The 20,980-nt window shown below is 43.8% G+C and overlaps 1 protein-coding gene across 2 annotated transcripts in view; it reads right to left on the bottom strand.

The window, feature by feature from the left end:
* Positions 1 to 1,668: 1,668 nt before the first annotated feature.
* Positions 1,669 to 20,980, bottom strand: part of itga11b (integrin, alpha 11b) — a 47,195-nt gene continuing 27,883 nt past the window's right edge. Inside the window, exons 16-32 of one of the 2 annotated variants that reach the window (XM_080874457.1) lie at positions 20,552 to 20,755; positions 20,324 to 20,454; positions 19,534 to 19,706; positions 16,395 to 16,534; positions 16,198 to 16,308; positions 13,354 to 13,439; positions 13,057 to 13,261; positions 12,881 to 12,979; positions 12,149 to 12,225; positions 4,640 to 4,723; positions 4,440 to 4,536; positions 4,247 to 4,360; positions 3,762 to 3,845; positions 3,559 to 3,669; positions 3,315 to 3,410; positions 2,461 to 2,574; positions 1,669 to 2,330 (exon numbers count right to left, since the gene is read on the bottom strand). In XM_080874457.1, the coding sequence (XP_080730583.1) occupies positions 2,250 to 2,330; positions 2,461 to 2,574; positions 3,315 to 3,410; positions 3,559 to 3,669; positions 3,762 to 3,845; positions 4,247 to 4,360; positions 4,440 to 4,536; positions 4,640 to 4,723; positions 12,149 to 12,225; positions 12,881 to 12,979; positions 13,057 to 13,261; positions 13,354 to 13,439; positions 16,198 to 16,308; positions 16,395 to 16,534; positions 19,534 to 19,706; positions 20,324 to 20,454; positions 20,552 to 20,755 (2,007 nt within the window). In that variant the 3' untranslated portion in view covers positions 1,669 to 2,249. Of the gene's footprint in view, positions 2,331 to 2,460; positions 2,575 to 3,314; positions 3,411 to 3,558; positions 3,670 to 3,761; positions 3,849 to 4,246; positions 4,361 to 4,439; positions 4,537 to 4,639; positions 4,724 to 12,148; positions 12,226 to 12,880; positions 12,980 to 13,056; positions 13,262 to 13,353; positions 13,440 to 16,197; positions 16,309 to 16,394; positions 16,535 to 19,533; positions 19,707 to 20,323; positions 20,455 to 20,551; positions 20,756 to 20,980 lie in introns of both variants that reach the window. The other variant, XM_080874456.1, reaches the window with a different exon arrangement.

Genomic DNA, 20,980 nt, shown 5'->3' with positions numbered 1-20,980 from the left:
ATCTCACCTGCTCTCATGTTTATTGCAATAATATGATGTTCAAATGTAGACCTGAGGTGGGAATGGTGTGAGATTTAGAAAAGTTTCCTGCTGATGTTTCCTCCTGTGTTTAACATCAGACTTTATTATAACACTTGGGAGGACGGCCAAGCGTTCGGGTTGTTTTACTCTGTTTGGGAGCGCTCGCACCTCAATTGACCGTTAAACATCAGGTTTAACAAGCCGATCATGGTGGAAACTTTCTCGAGGCTCTTCTTGGGCCACCGTTTGGCGTCCTGTAATCAGGTGTTGGAGAGCGTTTGCTCTCCTAATAAAACTCCAGCTTTTATTACCCATGTGCTCACAGGGCATTAGTCTGTGCCATCCACAGAGCTCGTTCTGTTTAATTCATTTTTAATTTCTTACAACTATCATTGCAGGAGTGTTTGTGTCCTGGTGGGACCTTTTTTTCATTAAAAGCAGGTTTCTGTGGCTGAGATGAAGCCAAAGATGCTCAGTGTGCCAGGAAAACGTAAGAGATGTCAGCTGATGGGTACTTCCTGCGGGGTGAATGCTGTTAAATTAAAGTCTTCTGTCTGAGCTCAGCTGCTGTGTCCTGTTGTTGATTTCTTTTCCGTCTTTGAAATTGAAACTGCCAAAATTCAGATGAGTAAAGTGTCCAGGTTCAGGACTGCGGGGTTCCCAGCAACCACCTCAACGTGAGGAGGAAGAGCGGCTGAACGCCGAGCTCTTCAGCCTGTCTGAGGAGGAGCCTTGTGTCTGCGATGGCCGCCTTATTTCTGCCACTGGGCGGGAAAATGCAAACCACGAGTAAGGTAAATTTCTGAAAAAAGTTATTGGAAACGATTCTGCAATCATTCAAACGTCGGGTGTTTCAAACTTTCAAGCTGCTTCTTTATAAGATTTCCAAATGTTTAAGTCGGAACTTCATTGCACATCGACGTGCGGGAGAACGTGACACAATCCCAAATTTCAAGGATCAGAACCTCCAGATGTGTGGGTGTGTTTTGTGAAAACATATAAAAAACTGATCCTGGAGTCGAAGCTTTGGTCCGTGTTTCAGGACTCAGTCGAGCACTGAGAGGCGGGACCACACCTGAGGATGCAGACCGACCTGGAGCGGCAGCCAGCGGTGTGTCGGGCGTCACACGTGACTGTTTTACTAGTTTTATATTCAGTAGCGGTGTGCGTTTGAGCTACGAGTAAGAAAATGCAGTGATCTGATTGGTCAGATCTGAAAAACTGAGCTTGATTAAAAAATAATAATAATAACTGCCATAAATGTGTCTGGTCAAGTTACACGTCCCTGTAAAGGCTGTTACTTTTCAAAGTTTGAGTTGGGCGTCTCAAAATTTCAATTTTCGTCTAAATAAGTCGAAATTTGAGATTCTGAATTTAGAATTTCAATTTATCTCAAAGTGACAAGAACACGGATGGATGGGTACAACAAACAGACTCGGGAGGAACTTGAAATTTCAGGATCTCTGATTCAAACTTTTAAAATATTTACTCAAACTTTTGAGATTTATCCAGAAAATTTAAAGAAAATTTTGAATGATCTCAGATCTTTGGGTTATCTCAACATTTCAGGTTATTAAAGAGTCCAAATTTCAGACAAAGAAGGTAAACGTGAGCGAACAGACGGACACGACTTTTATATTTCTCGTCTTTATTCTGACATTAACAGGCAGAGCGGAAACCGCTTCGACGGTGACGCCTCGGCCCTCATTCGTCATACATGTGAATATTTACACAAGTTCAAGTTTGACTTTTAAACAAAAGTGCATCAGCTACAATATATAAGAATTAATAGGATATATTTACAATTTAAGAAGATGAAATCAGACGAATGTTAGGTAGTTTTCTTTCTGCCCCGTCAGCCTCCGTTTAAATATTTACTCCATCGCTCTCCGTTGTCACGAGGCCTCCGTCACACCTGTGAAGTTCTCACATGAAAGGCAGACGTCGGCGACGCTGAAGAATCCTAACCCTTCGATGTTTCTAATGCTGACTCCGTCTTTTATATACAGTCTGTGGGTAGCTTCAATCGCACATCGCGTGGACGAAGAGGCGGGTTTAAGGTGAGGGTCGCAGTCCCTGAGTGACGGGTGGAGGCACGTGATGCGTTCAGGTGACCCATGTGAGGTCGTCAGATTTTCTCAGTGTCTTTAAGGTTAAATTTCATCGGGAACATTAATTTAAGACTTTGCAGGCCGGCGAGGAATGATGCGGCGGTGATGTCAGCCACGTTATAGCTCCTGTGCCGTCTTCCCATTGGCCACAGGCTGCTCCTCTTCCTCCTTTCTTCTCCGTCTGTTAAAGAAGCCGAGCTGAAGAGAAAACAAGGATTTACGGTTTGTGACGGACAGTAGAGCCGTTTGATCCAGACGTCCACTGTAGAGCAGAGCTCAGAACAGAGGACTACTCTGATGATGTTCGAGGCTCCGTGTGTGTTTTTACCTTCCACAGAGCGAGGACCAGTAAGGCCAGCAGCAGCAAACCTCCCAGTGAGCTTCCCACTATGATCCAGATGGGGATGGAGTGATCCTCCTCCTTCCTCAGGTCCAGAATGATCTGCAGTTACAGCACAAACCACCTGAGTGTGTGTGAAACCAGTGTTTGACAGATTTCTGTTTTTATGTCAGGCGGTCTAATGAAGTCCTCAAACACGGAGTATAATTTAACATAGAAATATGGAGTCAAACTTAAATAATGTTGACTGAAAATGATGAGTTCAGGTGTTTCTGAGGTTTTCTTCCCTTTTCCACCATTTTAAAATGTAAACTCAGAGACACGATCGTTGCTTCATGTGTAACAAAGAAATGTTTGAAGAAATGCAAAAATGAAACAAGATACAATAAAGAAAATACATTTGAAAAAATATGCAGAAATAGAAAATTAAAGAGACGTACATTATTGGAGAAATTACACAGGATGTAAATAGAGGAACCAATTAAAAGGAAATAATATCAGAAATAAGGTTTTATCTTCATTTAGATTCCGACATAATTAAGGACTAGTTTCTTTTTATATTTTATTCGTTGCATTTTGGCACCTTTGGTCCTCCGTACTCCATGTGGTTCAATGTGTTTTTAATGTAAAGCAAAAGGGTGTAATAGTTCCTGACAGCAGGTGGCAGCACCGCTCTGTGTGTGTGAAGCGCTGATGATCAGGTGATTTAAAACGTTGGCGTGAACGTTGTGGTCAGCTGATAGAAGGCCACTGGGTTCAGTCACAAAGAGTTGGGAGGTTAAACCTGTTTATCCCAGAGTGACCTCTGTCCTCCAATGGGAGAGCGATGCTGATGGGCTCACCTGTCTGACAGGTCGGTCCTCCTGGAGGAAAATGGGACTAGACGCTTCCAGCTGGATGGAGGCGGCGGTCAGCAGCTCCAGAGACCTGAACTTCACCTGAAAGAGTTAAACAGGTAGTGAGCGCCACCTGTGCTTTCTCCTGCGGCTAAACTGAGCCTGTTTCTGGTTAGTCGGGAATTTGATGGACTTCCTGTTTCCTGAGCTTTGTCTCGCTTTATGAAAACGACAGATGGGAGGAACTCACGGCGAGCAGAGCAGCGAGCTGAAGGCTTCCTGTGAGCGTCACCTTCACCTCTCGGGAGGGCGGGAGGTTCAGTTGGCACCGGACCTCCATGTTCGCGCTGTTACTGTGGTTCTGCGCACACACACACACACACACACATTCTGGGAAACACTGTTGTTTAACTCCACTGTTATCCTGACTCTAACAGGCTCCTTCAGCCTTACCAGCTGTGACAGGTGAGTCAGATCCTCAGGTGTGACAGGACTGCTCATTCTAACGTGAGGCAGCGTGCAGCGGGATCCCGCTGCCTGCTGGGAGGAAGAGGAGGACTCCGTTATAATGGTAACCTCTAACTTTAATTGCTGCTTCGCCAATCTGGGCCAAAACATTAAAAAAGCAGCTGAGCACAGTAAGTCAGAAACACGGCGACAGGACAGAAAAAGAGAAACCCTCCGTTTGCAGTAGATATGTGACAGGCAGGTGGCGCTGCTGTCACTCACGCTCCTCACAGTTTAGTGAATAAGTGATGCCTGTACAGTGAAAGCTGAGGGCTTTGCAGCAACAAAGGCGGGAGTTTCATTTTAAATCGATTTAATCCTTCATTAAGGGTAAAACCTGAAAGTACAGGGAAGGCTCATTCAAGCGAGCCATCTGTTCCTGCAGCGTCGGTGAACAGAGATAACCACAGCACAAAGATTTCCAGCGTCACCTGTTCGATGCTGACGTCCGTAATGTTCAGCAGCTGGTTTCCTCTCATGGTCACAGCCCAGACATCAGCCCCGAACAGGACGCCCTGCACCGAGAACAGGCCCAGGTTCTGGATCTGCACACACGGGAGAACCGCATCAGAACGTCTTTATGAGCAAACATCTGCAAACATGCACACAGTTTGTTTCACTCACGTAATAGGAGAGGTTGAAGGTGTGAGAGCTGCTGTCTGATTGGTCCCAGGACGAAGAGGAGGAGGAGTCAGCTCTGATTACAAAACGAGGAGGGTCTCTGTCCAGAGAAGGAAGAAAGCAGACACACGTGAACTCTTCTGAATGCGCAGATGCAACTTTTTAAACTTTCAAATCACAAAAAGCTCAAAAGCTTCAGCCACCTGGTGAAGAGGAGCTCGGTTTGGTATTTCAGGGGGAGAAAGATGTCATTGGTGTTGTCGTCCGGGTAACCCTCGTCCCCCTCACTGAGTAACACACAGATAAGCACGCTTAAAAGGACGAAAGCTTGAAAGTTCAACGGTAACACTTTACAATACAGCCCACGGCGAAGGGCATAATTAATCTGTGATTACAAATAATTCAAAGTATTTTATTTATATTTACTTACAAATACTCAACCAAACACTCCAGGCTGTGTTACCACCAAAATAAATGAAAGGTTTAAACTTTGTCCAAGATGAGCAGGAGAGAATCGTGCTCGTCCCACCACGTGTCCATAAATTATGACATACATCTGGCTCCATCTGACCAATCAGATGCATCCAGGTGTTTCTTTGGTCGCACCAATCATCGAGCCTTCGCCATCACAGTCAAACCTCCCACAGGAAGCGATTCTTTTATTTGGAGCAAACTTCCTCTTTCCTCCTTTAAACAAAACATTTAGAAACCAAACCTGTATGGACTGGGTTTCTTAAAATCAAGTTTTTATCGTCTTTTTTACTGTTTCCGTCTTTAAATCATATCATCTGTTTTCTGGTTGTTTCTTCTGCTTCATGAAGCTGAACAGCGATACCTGAGTCCCTGGATCTGGATTCATCTGTGAGTAATCACCAAAACACCATCACACACGCTCAGGTAGGAATTCACCTGGTCTCCTGTCGAAGTTTCTAATGTTCTCCTGTCTCGCAGCCATAAATGATCCTTCTGGAAATTCCTGGATCCAGATCCAGATGTTAATCGACTCCAAAAGTTAATCACTTCGCTACCTCTGGGAACACTTTCATGCAAATCCATCCATAACTTTTAATCTAATCCTGCAGCAGTCAGGACAGAAAACTCACATAACCTCATTCTTTCCTCTTTAATAAACACGGCACAGATTCCCAGCTGATGTTTTATGAAACTGGATCAGGGATTAAATAATTATTTGTCATTGACCACGAAGAACTAGCTAGTTACTTACATCTCTGTGCTACGGTTAAAATACGACCTAATCAGAATAGTATTAATATAATAAAATATTATATAAAATATCATATAATAAATGTTACAATAAATACGATAAAGACTCATTACAATAACAAGTCAGTTAAAAATATACTGCTCAAACATTTCTCCTGCTATATTTAGGTTGTCAGTTTTCTGTGTCTGCCCGTCCTCGTCAGGTTCAGATGTACACTCTTCATCTCACCTGTTCCCGATGAGCTGATTCCGTCAGCAACTGCTTCCCTGCAGCTTTCCAGTGATTCCCAGTGTTCCACATGCTTCTCTTTTTTTTTTTTTTAATTCATTTTCAGGCACAACAAATACCTATATTGAACATAAAATACACAAAACAAAAAACAAAACTTGCCTGAAAAAGGAGTGGGACGAAGAAAACTTATTAAATCCCACCCCTATACTCACTCATCAACAAAAAAAACCAATAAACTTCCCGCAGCTACGCCCATCATTGCATACAGACCCATCAACAGCCCCGGGCAGATACAAGCATCTAAGCGGCAGCTCGCAACCAACAATTAGAGCCTTCATAACTGAATACAGAATATATAAATTATAAATTGCATTACCACAGGTAACAGGCAGTAATAACTACAAGTAACAGACACACATACATATACATACATATATATCTACACACACAAGTACATATATGTACATACATACGCACACTTTATTTTTTATTTTTTATTTTGGAATCCATACCAGCAATGGTAAGAGGACAGACATTACAGAGCACACTAAAAGCATCATTGAGTATACTGTGACCAGACCAACTGTTTGTAGAGAAATTTAAATCTATGAATATTTTTGCATTGTTTCAATTGTAAACTCAGACTGTTCCAGATTTTCACACCACATACAGACACACAAAAGCCTTTACGGGTTGTTCGAGTTCTGGGTAATTTGAATTCTCCAAAGCCTCTCACATTATAAACCTTTTCTCGAATTTCAAATCTAGTTTGTAAATTTGCCGGTAAAAGTTTAGTAAAAGCTTTATACAAAATTATGGATGTATTGTAATTAACCAGATCCTGGAATTTAAGTAACTTTGCCTGAAGAAAGAGTTTGTGAGTATGATCTAGATAACCAGCCTTGTGAATAATACGCAGTGCTCGTTTCTGCACTGTGACTAATGGATTAGTTGTATTTTTATATGTATTTCCCCACACTTCCACACAATATGTAAGATATGGAAGAACCAGGGTACAGTACAGAGTACGAAGTGCATCTTTATCAAGGAATTGTTTCACTTTGTTCAAAACTGCGAGGCTTCTGGAAATTTTGGTTTTTATGTGTCTGACATGGGGTTTCCATGAAATTTTGTTATCAATTATAACTCCCAAAAATTTGTTTTCACTCACATTATCAATTGGTACACCTTCAATGATAATTGGTAATTCTATATTATATTTTAAATTACCAAAAAACATTGCTTTAGTTTTATTTATATTTAATGATAATTTATTTATGTCCATCCATTTTTTTATTAATTGTAGCTCCCTGTTTACGGTCATTACAAGATCAGTATAATCATCGCTACTGAAAAATATGTTGGTGTCATCTGCGAACAGTATGAGTTTAAGTACTTGAGAAACATCAAAAATATCATTTATGTATACATTGAAAAGTTTTGGTCCCAACACTGACCCTTGGGGAACACCACATGTAATACCAAGTTTCTCTGAATGGTAATGCCCTATGCTAACATATTGTTCCCGACCTGTTAGGTAACTTTTTATCCAGTTACCAGCTTTCCCTCGAATACCATATCTTTCCAATTTATCCAGTAAAATTGAGTGATTGATTGTGTCGAAGGCCTTTTTGAGGTCAACAAAAATACCAACTGCATATTTATTTTTATCCAGTGTATCAGTAATTTCTTCTACTGCCTCAATTATCGCCATTGAGGTGGTTCTTTGTGTTCTGAAACCATACTGACCAACATTTATTATTTGATGTTTTTCAAGGAATTTTTCTAATCTTGAATTAAAAAGTTTTTCTAGAATTTTTGAGAATTGAGGCAGTAGAGAAATAGGCCTATAATTGGTAAAACTGTGTTTGTCATTACTTTTATATAGTGGTATTACTTTCGCAATTTTCATTTTTTTTGGAAAACAACCGGACTGAAATGATAAATTACAGATATATGTTAAGGGACTAGCAATATTCAGAATAACCTGTTTAACTACAGACATATTTATGTCATGATAATCCATTGAAGACTTACTTTTACATTTTAATGTGATATTTATTACTTCTTGCTCATTTGTAGCTGAGAGGAACAGTGAAAAGGGATTTGATTTTATATTACTGATATTTTCATTTTTATGACACGGGATGTCCGCTGCTAGTTCAGGGCCAACATTTATGAAGAATTTATTGAACCCATCGACAATATTACTCATGTTGTGATTTTCACCATTTGCATCAGTAAAATATTCAGGATATGATGTTCCAGAAGATCCTTGTTTAATTAAGTTGTTTAACACATCCCAAGTTCCTTTTATATTGTTTTTATTTTCATATAATCTTCTTCTATAATAAAGTTGTTTGCTCGTTCTTATAATATCAGTCAATTTATTTCTATATGCTTTATATCTTTGTTCCACTTCTTTTGTTTTTACTTTGATAAACTGTTTATACAGATTGTTTTTCTTTTTGCAAGCATTAATAATTCCTTTTGTGAGCCAAGGACTTTTTATCTTTTTTTTCTTTGTCATGTGTTCGTTTACAGGACAATGTTTATTGTACCACATAGTAAAAATATCTAGAAAATTATCATAAGCCTTGTCCACATCTGACTCTTCATACACCGAACTCCAATCTTGTTGTGCTAAATCGAAATTGAAGGCATGAATTGCTTCTTCATTTATTGTTCGCTTTGCTATCATGATCTTGGTATCTATTTTTTTTAAATCACAGTCACACAAAGTAAAAACTGGTAAGTGGTCAGTTATATCACAGACAAGCAGACCACTATTAATTTGGAAATCCATGACATTAGTAAAAATGTTGTCAATAATAGTGGCGCTATGTGATGTTATTCTGCTTGGCTTTGTTATTGTTGGATATAGTGATAAGCTGTACATTGTGTCAGTAAAGTCATCAATGGCTTTTAACCTTGTTGGATTTAGCAAATCAATGTTAAAATCACCACAGATAAATAGTAATTTTTGGTTCACCGAAGCAACATTTTTTCTATCCATTCATTAAAAGTGTCAATACTTGAACTGGGTGTCCGATATATACAACTTATTATAACATTTCTCTTTTTTTCATTCATAATCTCAATAGTCAAACATTCCAAAATTCCATCAATAGCCATAGACATAGTTGTTACAACATTATATTTTATAGAGTTATGAACATATATAGCAACCCCGCCGCCCGCCTTATTTAATCTATTCATGTATTTTAAATCATATCCATTCAAACAAAAATCTATTCCTTTATCGACATTGAACCAAGTTTCAGTGATGGCTATAACACTAAAGGGGCGAGAAAATTGTTGCAAATAGTCCTTAATGAAATCAAAATTAGAGTACATACTTCTGCTGTTAAAGTGAATTAATGAGAGCTTCCCGTCTAGGTTAATTTCTTTTTCATATTGTTCCTGAGTGAAATAATTACAATTTTTAACAAAAGAAGAGAGAAAGTTACTTTCAGAATCTATTTCTGGATCTATTATATTATGCTCCTTATATTCACAATCTAGATCAATTACTTTCTGTTGAAGAACTAATTTCAACGTGTCCATGTCATTTCCTGGTGTAATTGATACATTGGTGTCAGTTATACTTGTCCAGATCCTCCATGTTCCTCACTATCAGTACTTTTGCCTCTTCTGGTGTCCCGTTTAGCTTAATGAAAATCTTACAGTTTGTTACCCATGTATGTTGTATTTTACCGTTCTTCTTCAGTTGCCTTGCCTTCCTCGCGATGTCTGCGTTTTTTCGTGTCAGATGCTCATTAATGAAAACGTCCGTGCCTTTCAGTTTGCGTCCTTGTTTCAGCAGTGCGACCTTGTTCTTCCGATTGACAAATCTCATAATGATGGCCGGCAGTCTGTCACTCCTCCTGGGCAGTGAGTGACATGCTTCTATGTGCTCCAGGTCCATCTCTATCCCCTTGCTTTGGAGGAAGGACGCCACCTGTTGCTCTACCGAGCGGGTCTCCTCGTCGCTGGGCTCCCCGACGTTCCCGGCCACCGCGCGCGCGTACGAGCGCGGCTTGATTTTAATACCGCTGATGACCACGTCGTTCGTACGGGTGTACTGCTCCAGCTCATCCACCCGCCGCTCGAGATCCATGATCCGTCTGTCCTTCTCGGCATTTTGGAGGCGTAGCTGTTTTACCTCCTCCAGAAGCCCCAGAAGCAGCTCCTGCTGTGCCCTGACTGCGGCCACGTCTCCGCACAGCGCTCCGAGGGAGGTTTTAATGTCCTCAACCTCCTCTGGTGTTGGGCCTTTCTTGGGTGGCATACTGAAGCGAGAGCACGAGGCGGCCACCACGAGGGACCCGGAAGCGGGTCCCTCGTGGTGGTTCGCACATTCCTACTCAGGACCCTGATAATCATATTTTAGGCTGCTTTCACCTGCTGCTGCTGTCAGCCTCTCTGCAACCCACCTCCACTCCAGCTGTCTCATTTCATATCTATTCTTCATGATGTTCTCCCCAACGGACGTCAAGGTGTCAGGGTCCTGGGTCTCCTGACCCAGCATGTTTAGTTCTTTGTGATGTTTGTATTATCGTACTTGTGTGAGTTATTCTATGGTTTCTAGTTTCGATCCCCTGCCCTTCATGTGTCTCTGTGTCCCCTCTGTTCTGTCTGCATGTTTGAGTTTCCCTCTGTGGCTTTCGGTTCTTAGAGTCCTCTGCATTATGGTTTATGTCTCTGTGTTTCTTAGTTGCTGTCTCCACCGTGTCAAGTTCGCGTCTCTGTGTCATACTTCCTGTTTTACTTTGAAGGTCCGTGTCTTATGTGAATGTGTCCTGCTTTGCTTGTCTCGTCAGTCCTGATTTCTCCCAGCTGTGCCCTCCTTCTGTGTCTCATTCCCCTCGTTACTTCCCAGTGTATTTAAACCCTGTGTTTCTCTGAGTCAGTGTCGCGTCGTCCCTCATGCTGTGTGGATCTCCCTGTGTCTCTCTGTGGGTTTAGTTTACTTTTGTATGACTTTTTCCTGCCAGCAAATAAAGCCGAGTTCTTCGTGTTTAAACCTCGTGCCTGAGTGCCTGCATTTTGGGTCCAACTCCTTCCTGCCGCACAGCGACTCATGACACAAGGAGGTCCCAGAACACAGCGGTACCACTAAGTTTACCTCTCTGAGGTCAAACAGCTCATCCTACCCCGATCGCCCCAATCACCCCGATCGCCCTGATCCTACCCCGATAACCCTGATCCTACCCCGATCGCCCTGGCCCTACCCCGATCGCCCCAATCCTACCCCGATCCTACCCCAGTCGCCCCGATCACCCTGATTGCCCTGATCCTACCCCGATCGCCCTGATCCTACCCCGATCCTACCCCGATCGCCCTGATCCTACCCCGATCGCCCTGATCCTACCCCGATCGCCCCGATCCTACTCAGATCCTACCCCGATCGCCCCGATCCTACCCCGATCCTACCCCGATCGCCCCGATCCTACCCCGGTCGCCCCGATCCTACCCCGGTCGCCCCGATCGCCCTGATCCTACCCCGATAACCCTGATCCTACCCCGATCGTCCTGATCCTACCCCGATCCTACCCCGATCGTCCTGATCCTACCCCGATCCTACCCCGATCGTCCTGATCCTACCCCGATCCTACCCCGATCGTCCTGATCCTACCCCGATCCTACCCCGATCGCCCTGATCCTACCCCGATCGCCCCGATCCTACCCCGATCGCCCCGATCCTACTCCGATCCTACCCCGATCGCCCTGATCCTACCCCGATCGCCCCGATCCTACTCCGATCCTACCCCGATCGTCCTGATCCTACCCCGATCCTACCCCGATCGCCCTGATCCTACCCCGATCGCCCCGATCCTACCCCGATCGCCCCGATCCTACCCCAATCGCCCCAATCGCCCCGATCGCCCCAATCGCCCTGATCCTACCCCGATCACCCTGATCCTACCCTGATCCTACCCCGATCGCCCCGATCCTACCCCGATCGCCCTGACCCTACCCCGATCGCCCCAATCCTACCCCGATCACCCCGATCGCCCCAATCCTACCCCGATCGCCCCGATCCTACCCCGATCGCACCCCGATCGCCCCGATCCTACCCCGATCGCCCCGATCACCCCGATCCTACCCCGATCGCCCCAATCCTACCCTGTGAATCACAGGATGGAGTTTTTGTTCTCCTTAATATTGTTGTATAAAATCTCGTCAGAGGACAGAAAATAATAATCGTGATTTACTTCTGTGACATCACGTTACACATGTTCAGTTGTCTTACCTGGTAGTTACCATGACCACATGTACGTAATCCAGGAAGATGTAGCGGCTGAACTCAAACTCCACATTGAAAGTTACCTGGACAGGAAAGGAGCAGGTGCAAATTCATCCTCTCAGGATCAAAAGCATTTAATCGTCTCCTTCTCCTGGCCTAACATCCTTAATTAGAACATTTTAGTCAGAACGTTAAATATCTGCTCCATCACATCATCGTGTGAAGCTTCTTTGTTTTCTGTTTTTTATTTATTTTATTTTCCACTGCAGCCTGTCGTCGTCTGCGGCTGAACCCGTTTTCCCTCCGGCTGTGTTCTCCCCCCAACCAGCAGCCGGAGCCTTTTTAACAGGAAGCTGGAAATAATCTCCAGCACAGTCTTATTCACACAGCAGCCCTGAGGGGCCTCACAGTGAGGGGTGGGGATCACGGTCATGTTTACAGGGACACTCGTTAAGGTAATGAAGGATTTTAGTCAGCAGCTATCATTGGCAGCATATTTCTGCCCAGTTTAATCACTGTTATTAGTCTGGCTGTATAACAGCGGTATGATGAGCTAATAACCTGTTTATCTGTGATGTTCAAACCTGTCCACATATTTAGGAGGAAGAAGAAGCTCCATCACCCTAAACAAAGGGCTGTTGTATCAGGGCAACAATAATAACCAATGAGGAAACTGCAGGTGGTCGATCCTTTTTTCATCCCAAAATCATAATTTGAATGAAAATAGCTCTGCCCTACCTGAGACAGCGACTTCATGAATGGCGCGCTGATGTTGCAGATCCTCTGGGTTGCCAGTCTGTCCTCAGAGGAGCACTCAATCTGGATATCTGATTGGTCCTGAGGGAAGAGGCGGCATAACATGAATCCAGCATGCACTTTGACCTTTTTAGGATGAGAAAAGAAAGTTTGAGTACCTTCACTAAGAGGCTGGAGAAGATCAGGTTGGAGGAGGTGGAGATGTGGATGGCAGCTCCGTATGCGTTCTCTCCCTGGTTCTCCAGTCGGGCGAACACCACCATCCTCCTTCGCTCGGACTCCACGACAAACGGCTGCCTCTCAGGCGCCCCCTGGTGGCTGCAGATGGAGCTGGCAGCCCGTCGGTTTGACCTGCAGAACTGCCTACAGGTGAAGCAAAGAAATAATTACCAGTCTCTTAATAATTTACACGGATAGACGTGAGGGATTAGTTTAGTGGAGACCGGGTTACTCACTGAGCACTCATCAGGTCCGTGTGACTATGGAGGATGAGGTCAGGAACGCAGGTGTCTTCCTGCTCACATCCGTTCCAGAAGTGAATCTACAGGGGAAAAAAGATGATTAACGCATTTATCCATTTGTTGCAGGACATAAACACTGAAGGGAGAATTCTGAGATACTTCCAGTACAGACGACAGGCTTACAAAAGTATTCGGCCCCCTTGAACTTTCCCACATTTTGTCACATTACAGCCACAAACATGAATCAGTTTTATTGGAATTCCAGGTGAAAGACCAACACAAAGTGGTGCACACGTGAGAAGTGGAACGAAAATCATACATGATTGCAAACATTTTTTACAAATAAATAACTGCAAAGTGGGGTGTGCGTAATTATTCAGCCCCCTGAGTCAATACTTTGTAGAACCAGCTTTTGCTGCAGTTCCAGCTGCCAGTCTTTTAGGGTCTGTCTCTACCAGCTTTGCACATCTACAGACTGAAATCTTTGCCCATTCTTCTTTGCAAAACAGCTCCAGCTCAGTCAGATTAGACGGACAGCGTTTGTGAACAGCAGTTTTCAGATCTTGCCACAGATTCTGGATTGGATTTAGACACCAGACAGGTCAGGGATAAAGTTATTGAATAATTACGCATACTTTTGCAAGGCTGAATACTTTTGCAAGCTACCGTATGTATGTGTGTGTGTGTGTGTGTATATATATATATATATATATATATATATATATATATATATATATATATATATTAGGGGTGCAACGATATTCGTATCGATATTGAACCGTTCGATACAGTGCTTTCGGTTCGGTACGCATATGTATCGAACAATACAACATTTTTAATTTATTTTATCAACTTTCCTTCTGACGATGCTGTCTGTGTTGAGCGCTCAGTGGATCTGCGTTCGACTACTCCGCCTAGGCTGCACTGTCGAGCGCAGATCCACTGAGTGCTCAACACAGACAGCATCGTCAGAAGGAAGAGCGCAGGGCAAGCTAGCAAGACAGAAGTTAAGCTCTCCTTGCAACATGGACCTCCCCCACTCTCATTCAGATCTGGCGTTTGGAATTATTTTGGTTTTCATGTGACGTATGACCCTGAAGGTAAGCGAGTCATGGACTAAAGTAAAACAGTATGTTGGATGTGCCATGCAATGCTCAATTACATGGGTGGGAACTAGTGTGTTAGCGCAGTTAGCTCGTTAACGTGTTGGCTGTCTAGCCCCATGCACGGGGCGATCGGCGGTAGCTCGTTAACGGAGATTTGCCGTGTTGTGGCGTTAAGGTCATTTCAACGAGATTAACCTGAAAGCACTAGTGGGAACACAACGAATATGACTGCACATTTACGCCGACATCATCCTAGTGCAAAGACAAAAACAACAAGCATGCTACTAACTTTAGCCGAGTCATTTAGACAGCTGTTAGCACAGGATTCTCCTTATGCTGCTGAGAATATAGCCCAGAAGAAGCGGATAGTATAGCTTTTATTTTGGAAAGAGACATTTCTCTGTAATAAACTCTCTTTTCCAAAGATGAGTGATTCCTCAATCAGATACAGGGCTCGCAAAATCGCTAGCCCGACGTCCTGGAGCTAGCGATTTTTTCAGTCGGGCTACCAAAATCTATCTCTTCCCTGCCCGTCGGGCTATTGTAGGAAAAATATATGTCAATGCTTTTGCATTCTTTCAGAAATGTAGCTGGGTAATTATGTCATTGGCATCGATGAGCCACTGTCAATATGTGACATATTGAAATCGCGTTTGAATTTGCGCTTGTTTTTTTGCTTTCACTTTGCAATCGTGCGAACTGTGTATAGAGAGCGACAGCACTGATCTGTGAGTGATGATAATTTGTGCACCAATTCCTCTGACATCGTCTTATTAATCGTTAGCTTACTATGCAAACATGACAAGTGAAATCTCCCGCAGCTTAAACATGTGAGAGGTTGATCGCGCAGAGAATCGCTGAGCTTATGTGAGTGAGTGTAAAAGCAGCAGGATATATATTTTAGTTCTGCTGAGCCAAATAAGACAGGTCAGGGTGAAGAAGTGACAGCCAAAGAAAAGCTTACCACAAAACGGAGAAGTTATGACAAATCAGACTATAAGGCAAAAAGAAAGTGCAGCTTTATGGTTTCATGGACAAAAGAATTTCTGTGGCTGCAATATGACGAGCTAAATAACCAGGGCTGCACATAAGTGGTCCGCAGGTGCGCATTCGCTGTCAAAATAAAAAAACACGCACAAGGGTTAGGGTTAAATTTAAAAACTGTACTTTTGAGTTAAAATATATATTTATAATTTTAATAAATGACAAATTAAAAAGGCATGAACATTTTTTTTGTATCGGAAAAATATCGAACCGTGACACCAAAGTATCAAACCGAACCGAACCGTGAATTTTGTGTATCGTTGCACCCCTAATATATATATATATAGCAATTCTAAGTGTACCCCGCCCTCCAGGGAAGAGCCTGATTAGTTGCCCAACGTCCCTGAACTGGCTCCTCTTGACATAAAGTTGGAGCCAACTTCGAGCTCCGTCAGGATGTCTGAACTCTTCACCTTTCAGAGGAAACTCAGAGGAGCTGACCTCATACTTCAGGCTGTTACCCAGATCGTGACCACAAGGGCGGGTTTAAGATTGACCAGTAAATCCAAAGCTTTCAGATTATCATCTTCCCATCAGAAAATACATCTCAGAGAAGCTGACTCTGGTCTGCTCTGAACAACAACTTCTTTCTTACCTTTTTTCACTTTATAAAAAGTGTCCTGTGCAAAAAAAATTTCTCTGCTCTGAAGCTAATCAGGCAGTTCAAACCCGTGTTCGAAGCTCTCACCTCGGTTCTTTGGGTGCTCTGCCAGTCCGGGTCCAACACCGGCCCCTCATCTGGGTTCTGCAATCCTGTCTCCAGGACGACAACTATGGGACGCCCGTAATCTGTCGTCTCCTGTTTGTCGTATTACATTTTCGTGTTTAAGGACTCACACATAATGGGAATCATTTGACCGTGATTGTGCCCGGGCTGTTTCTGACCTGGACGGAGAAGCCAAGGCGTTTGCATATCTGACTTCCTGTCTGGAGAAACAAACTTCGGGGCTGCTGTCGATCCGATTCGTCCAGCACTGCCCGGGGAGGGAAACGCCTCTCATCCAACAGCAGACTGTACCAGACCGCTGAAGAGGAGGAGGAGAAGGAAAATGTGAGCTGAAACAGAGGCTTAATGTGGCACAATGAGACTGTAAATACAAGCAGACTTTTACAGGTCCTTCAGAGGATATGAAAGGAAGTGATGTCATCTTTTGTAGTCGTTAGTCCGAACTGCTCCACTTATGCTTCCAAAAATGTTTTGGAATAAATTAGAAACAAGTCCACCGACTATTGTTTCACAACATAATCAAGTACCAGCTTTACAGCTTCCTGTAAAGAGGGAACTGTACACTGTAATATTCATTCAGCAGTCGCCTCAAAGGTACTTTATATGAAAGTAAAGAACCTACAGTGTTAGGGAGAAAACCACAACAGTCAGATGCTTATCAATGGTCACCACTTAGCAACACTGGGGAGGGAGAACTCAAGATTAGGGAGGGGCAGAAGAGAACACATAGTGACCATGAAAAATAAAAGAAATTGTGTAATATAAACACATTGGGAGGGACAAGAGGGGGTCACCTGGTCCAGCCCTAACTATATGCTTTAGCAAAAAGGAAAGTTTGAAGCCTAATCTTGAAAGTAGAGATAGTGTCTGTCTCCTGAATCCAAACTGGAAGCTGGTTCCACAGAAGAGGGGCCTGAAAACTGAAGGCTCTGCCTCCCATTCTACTTTTAAATACTCTAGGAACAACAAGTAGGCCTGCAGAGCGAGAGCGAAGTGCTCTGATAGGGTGATATGGTACTACAAGGTCATTAAGATAAGATGGGGCCTGATTATTTAAGACCTTGTATGTGAGGAGCAGGATTTTGAATCCTGGATTTAACAGGAAGCCAAAACAGGAGAAATCTGCTCTCTCTTTCTAGTCCCTGTCAGGACTCTTGCTGCAGCATTTTGGATTAGCTGAAGGCTTTTCAGCGAGTTTTTTGGACTTCCTGATAATAATGAATTACAGTCGTCCAGCCTGGAAGTAATAAATGCATGAACTAGTTTTTCAGCGTCACTCTGAGACAGGATATTTCCAACTTTAGAGATGTTGCACAAATGGAAGAACGCAGTCTTACATATTTGTTTAATATGTGCGTTGAAGGACATGTCCTGGTCAAAAATGACTCCAAGGTTCCTCACAGCGTTACTGGAGGCCAAGGTAATGCCATCCAGAGTAAGAATCTGGATCCTGCAAACTAGCAGGTAGCTGCCTCTCCCTGATCCTGGGTCTGATTCAGGTTCTTCATTAAGTCATCAAAACAATACCTGTGAAGGTTGAACTCGGATGTGGTTGTATTACTGAAGTTTCAGTGCTGTGCTGATGTTTGTTTTTATGTCCGGGACTCGTCGTGCTTTCAGGCTAAACTAAAGCAGATCCTAATAAATAAATATGTTGACAATGCAGCTGGTGTCAGTCCGTTATCTGGACCTTCGTGAGCTTTCACAAACACGTTGCCGGTGTGTGTTCTTCATCTCCGTGTGCAGCTAATGTCTGAAACGGCATGCAGCCAAACTGTTCTTCAGTCTGAGAGCCTTTAGAAACTTTCATAATAGCAACGCACGCGTAAAATACAGCAACTACTTCTTAGTGCTTGATCTACAGTAATGAAGTGACGCATTTCCTGCGTCCTTATTAGTTGCTGGATGCAGCAGCCTACAGTGTAACTGCAGAGCTCGTGTTCATCTGTTTAACAACTGAGTTTGATTTATGAGAGCACGGAGAGCCGAGGTAAGCTGCTGCTCAGCTGGTGTCAGAAACGCCACGTCCACACTGACAAAAACGGGTCGATATTTGGTCCAATCAAACAGAGGTTCAGCCTGTGGCTCAGATCTTCGATCTGTTGAGCCACGCTCGTGTTCGTGTTTCTGTAAACGTCCAATCCAGGCTGGACGCTTAGGGAGGCGGGTGGGCAATAAGGAGCTCGAGGAGAGGGAGACGTGAAGAAGGTCTGAGGTGACGGAGAGAGAAGCAGCGACACAGTTAAACAGCTGGCTGGCGTTAGCATGTTAGGGAGGTTTCCATGCAGCCGGCCCAAACATCTGGAGCTGGTTACACAGAGACACGACAACAGCGCGGGCCTCTGCGACCACGACAAGCTTCCCTCCACACAGACAGAAAACAGCTGCGTCCACTCAGCTGCAACACTGCACAGCTGTTAGCAGAAGAAGAAGAATTCATATTTCTCTTCTTTTGAATGACACGTAAACTCGGCCGGTTCAGAGAGAGACTGGATGAGCTATTCCAGGATGATCTCATACTGTGACATCACAACAGCAGATTAGCTGCTACCTTTTTCCTTCGGACACAAATTTGGCTTTTGTTAGCGGCCGACCTCATTTCCAGGAAAGTGTGAATGCTGCCAGATGTAACAGAAGGAAGCGATTTGTAACTCATAACAAACACTAAAGACAGAATCACGCCAACCTCCCGTTCAAAGTCATCTTCTCCTTCACCCCTGGACCTCGTCCAGCTTTGCTGCTAGGCTCAGGTCTCTAGGCACAAGTCCTAGGATGTACATTTTCCTCTCAGATGGGTGCTGCATCTCCTCTGGGCCAGGTTCCAGAGATAAGATGATGCACCATAGTTACCTCCGGTGAGGGAACTAGTGGTGTCGAGGTGTAGAGCGGGGTCATGTCAACAATCCATTAAACTTTGACTTCCATCCACCGAGATCTTCAAGGTCGCCTTCATGATTTGTCAGTGGAAAGTTAACAAAAATCCTCAGAACTTAGAAACTATAATCATTACAACTGTGCTGTGTGTTGTCAACATATAGAAAGTACCACTGCATTTGAAATATGTCACATTTGACCTCTGACCTCTCCTTCAATCAGAGGTGTCAAAGTGATAATAATGTTTCTGGATCTTTGAACTCTATGTGTGGATCCAGTTTTTTGATTTGATTCAAAAGCTCATTTGAGATTGATTTAAATGTCATTTCTGAGGAAAACGTGCCTGAACCTGAGGCAGGACCTTTCAGTGTGGTGATCAGATCCCACGCAGGTGAATAAGCAGACATGTTTGTGTACTCCTACCAACATCTTTCCTGGTCTTCGTCCTGGTCTTTGTCCTGAAGTCCAGACTCAGACAGACGATCACGGACATGCAGGTGACCTCCTTCCCTCCTCGCTGGCAGTCCTTGTTAAAGATGTTGACCTTCTCGGGTTCAAAGGTTAGTTTAGCCTGAATCTGCACCACACCACGTGACCTGCAGGGATGAAGCATTCTTATTATGAGTGTTTGTGTGTATTGGAGTTCCAAACTGTGGAGAGTCAGGTCCCGCATAACTCGGTTTTACTGGATGTACTTAAACTAGGGTTTGGTTTCACAAAGACTCCTCAGTGAGTGCAATGCGCTCCAATCTGATAGGAAGAGTCTATCTGTCTATAGTTTCCTATGGACCACATTGATCCCTCATAGGTGGTGGTGACTCATCGTGAGTCTGGTTGCTGTAACTGCAACAACCTCATACAGGCTCAATCTGAGGGCCTGAGTTTTTCAGAAGGAAAAAACACCTATTGGGAGGTGACTTGTCAAACACAAGTTAGCCACGCCCTAAATTATCCCCTGCTTTCTGACCCTTGTTTACTGAACAGACATCATGTTGTGTTGAAGATGCTTTGAACACAGTCATTAAAGCTTAAACTCATCACAAGTGTTTAGGTCAGTATTTAAGTGAGCTGGAGGCTCATTTTCTCATAAACTGCTACAGCCAGACTTCAGAGGAGTCGCCCCCTGCTGGCCTTTAGAAAGAACGCCGATTTGATTCGTTTTTCCAGCCTTACAGGGTCAAATCATCTGTCAGTTTATGAATGAGGCTCTGACCAGACAATGACAGCAGCTCCCAGCGCTCCCACTGCGAGGTCGACAAGTCCGTCTGCATTGATGTCCAAGACGCCATGAAGGCTTTGGCCAAAATACTGAAGACCTGCAGAAAAACCAGCCGCAGACAGACGCTGGAGAAGCAAAGCGAGAGAAGATTAAAACTCTCTGGGTTCTCTGATGCTGCATTATCTCTTCCAGCTAAGGTCCCTTAGCATCTGGACTGGTTACCTGTCTGTACTGAAGCTGGATGGTTTTGTCTTTGCCATGGAAGACGTAGACTGCCCCCTGGTGGTCATCCTCCAGTGGTGCTCCCACAACAAGCTCTTTGAACCCGTCTCCATTCATGTCAGGTACCTGAGCCAACGCTGAGCCCAGACGGGAGTTTTGGGAGTGGTCAGACACTTCCAGCACCCCCTGCAGGACAAACGACGTCTGGACAGAAACAAAACATTCTTTGGTTCAGGTTTTGTTCTTTTTTAATCAAGGTTTCATTTAAAAAAGTAATTTCAATCCAGTCGTGGACAGATTACTGAACAGGCCTAACAGCACACAGATGGGGCATGAACAAGGCTTTGTTTGAAGTCATAGTTCACATTTGGCCAAAGGAGCTTGCAAAGAAAAGCGTCTGGACTTCTTTAAGTTGCTTGAAGACGTTTC

Source organism: Rhamphochromis sp. 'chilingali' (genome assembly GCF_963969265.1).
Source record: "Rhamphochromis sp. 'chilingali' genome assembly, chromosome: 2".
Lineage (NCBI taxonomy): Eukaryota > Metazoa > Chordata > Actinopteri > Cichliformes > Cichlidae > Rhamphochromis > Rhamphochromis sp. 'chilingali'.
This window is presented reverse-complemented; position numbering and strand designations above follow the sequence as displayed.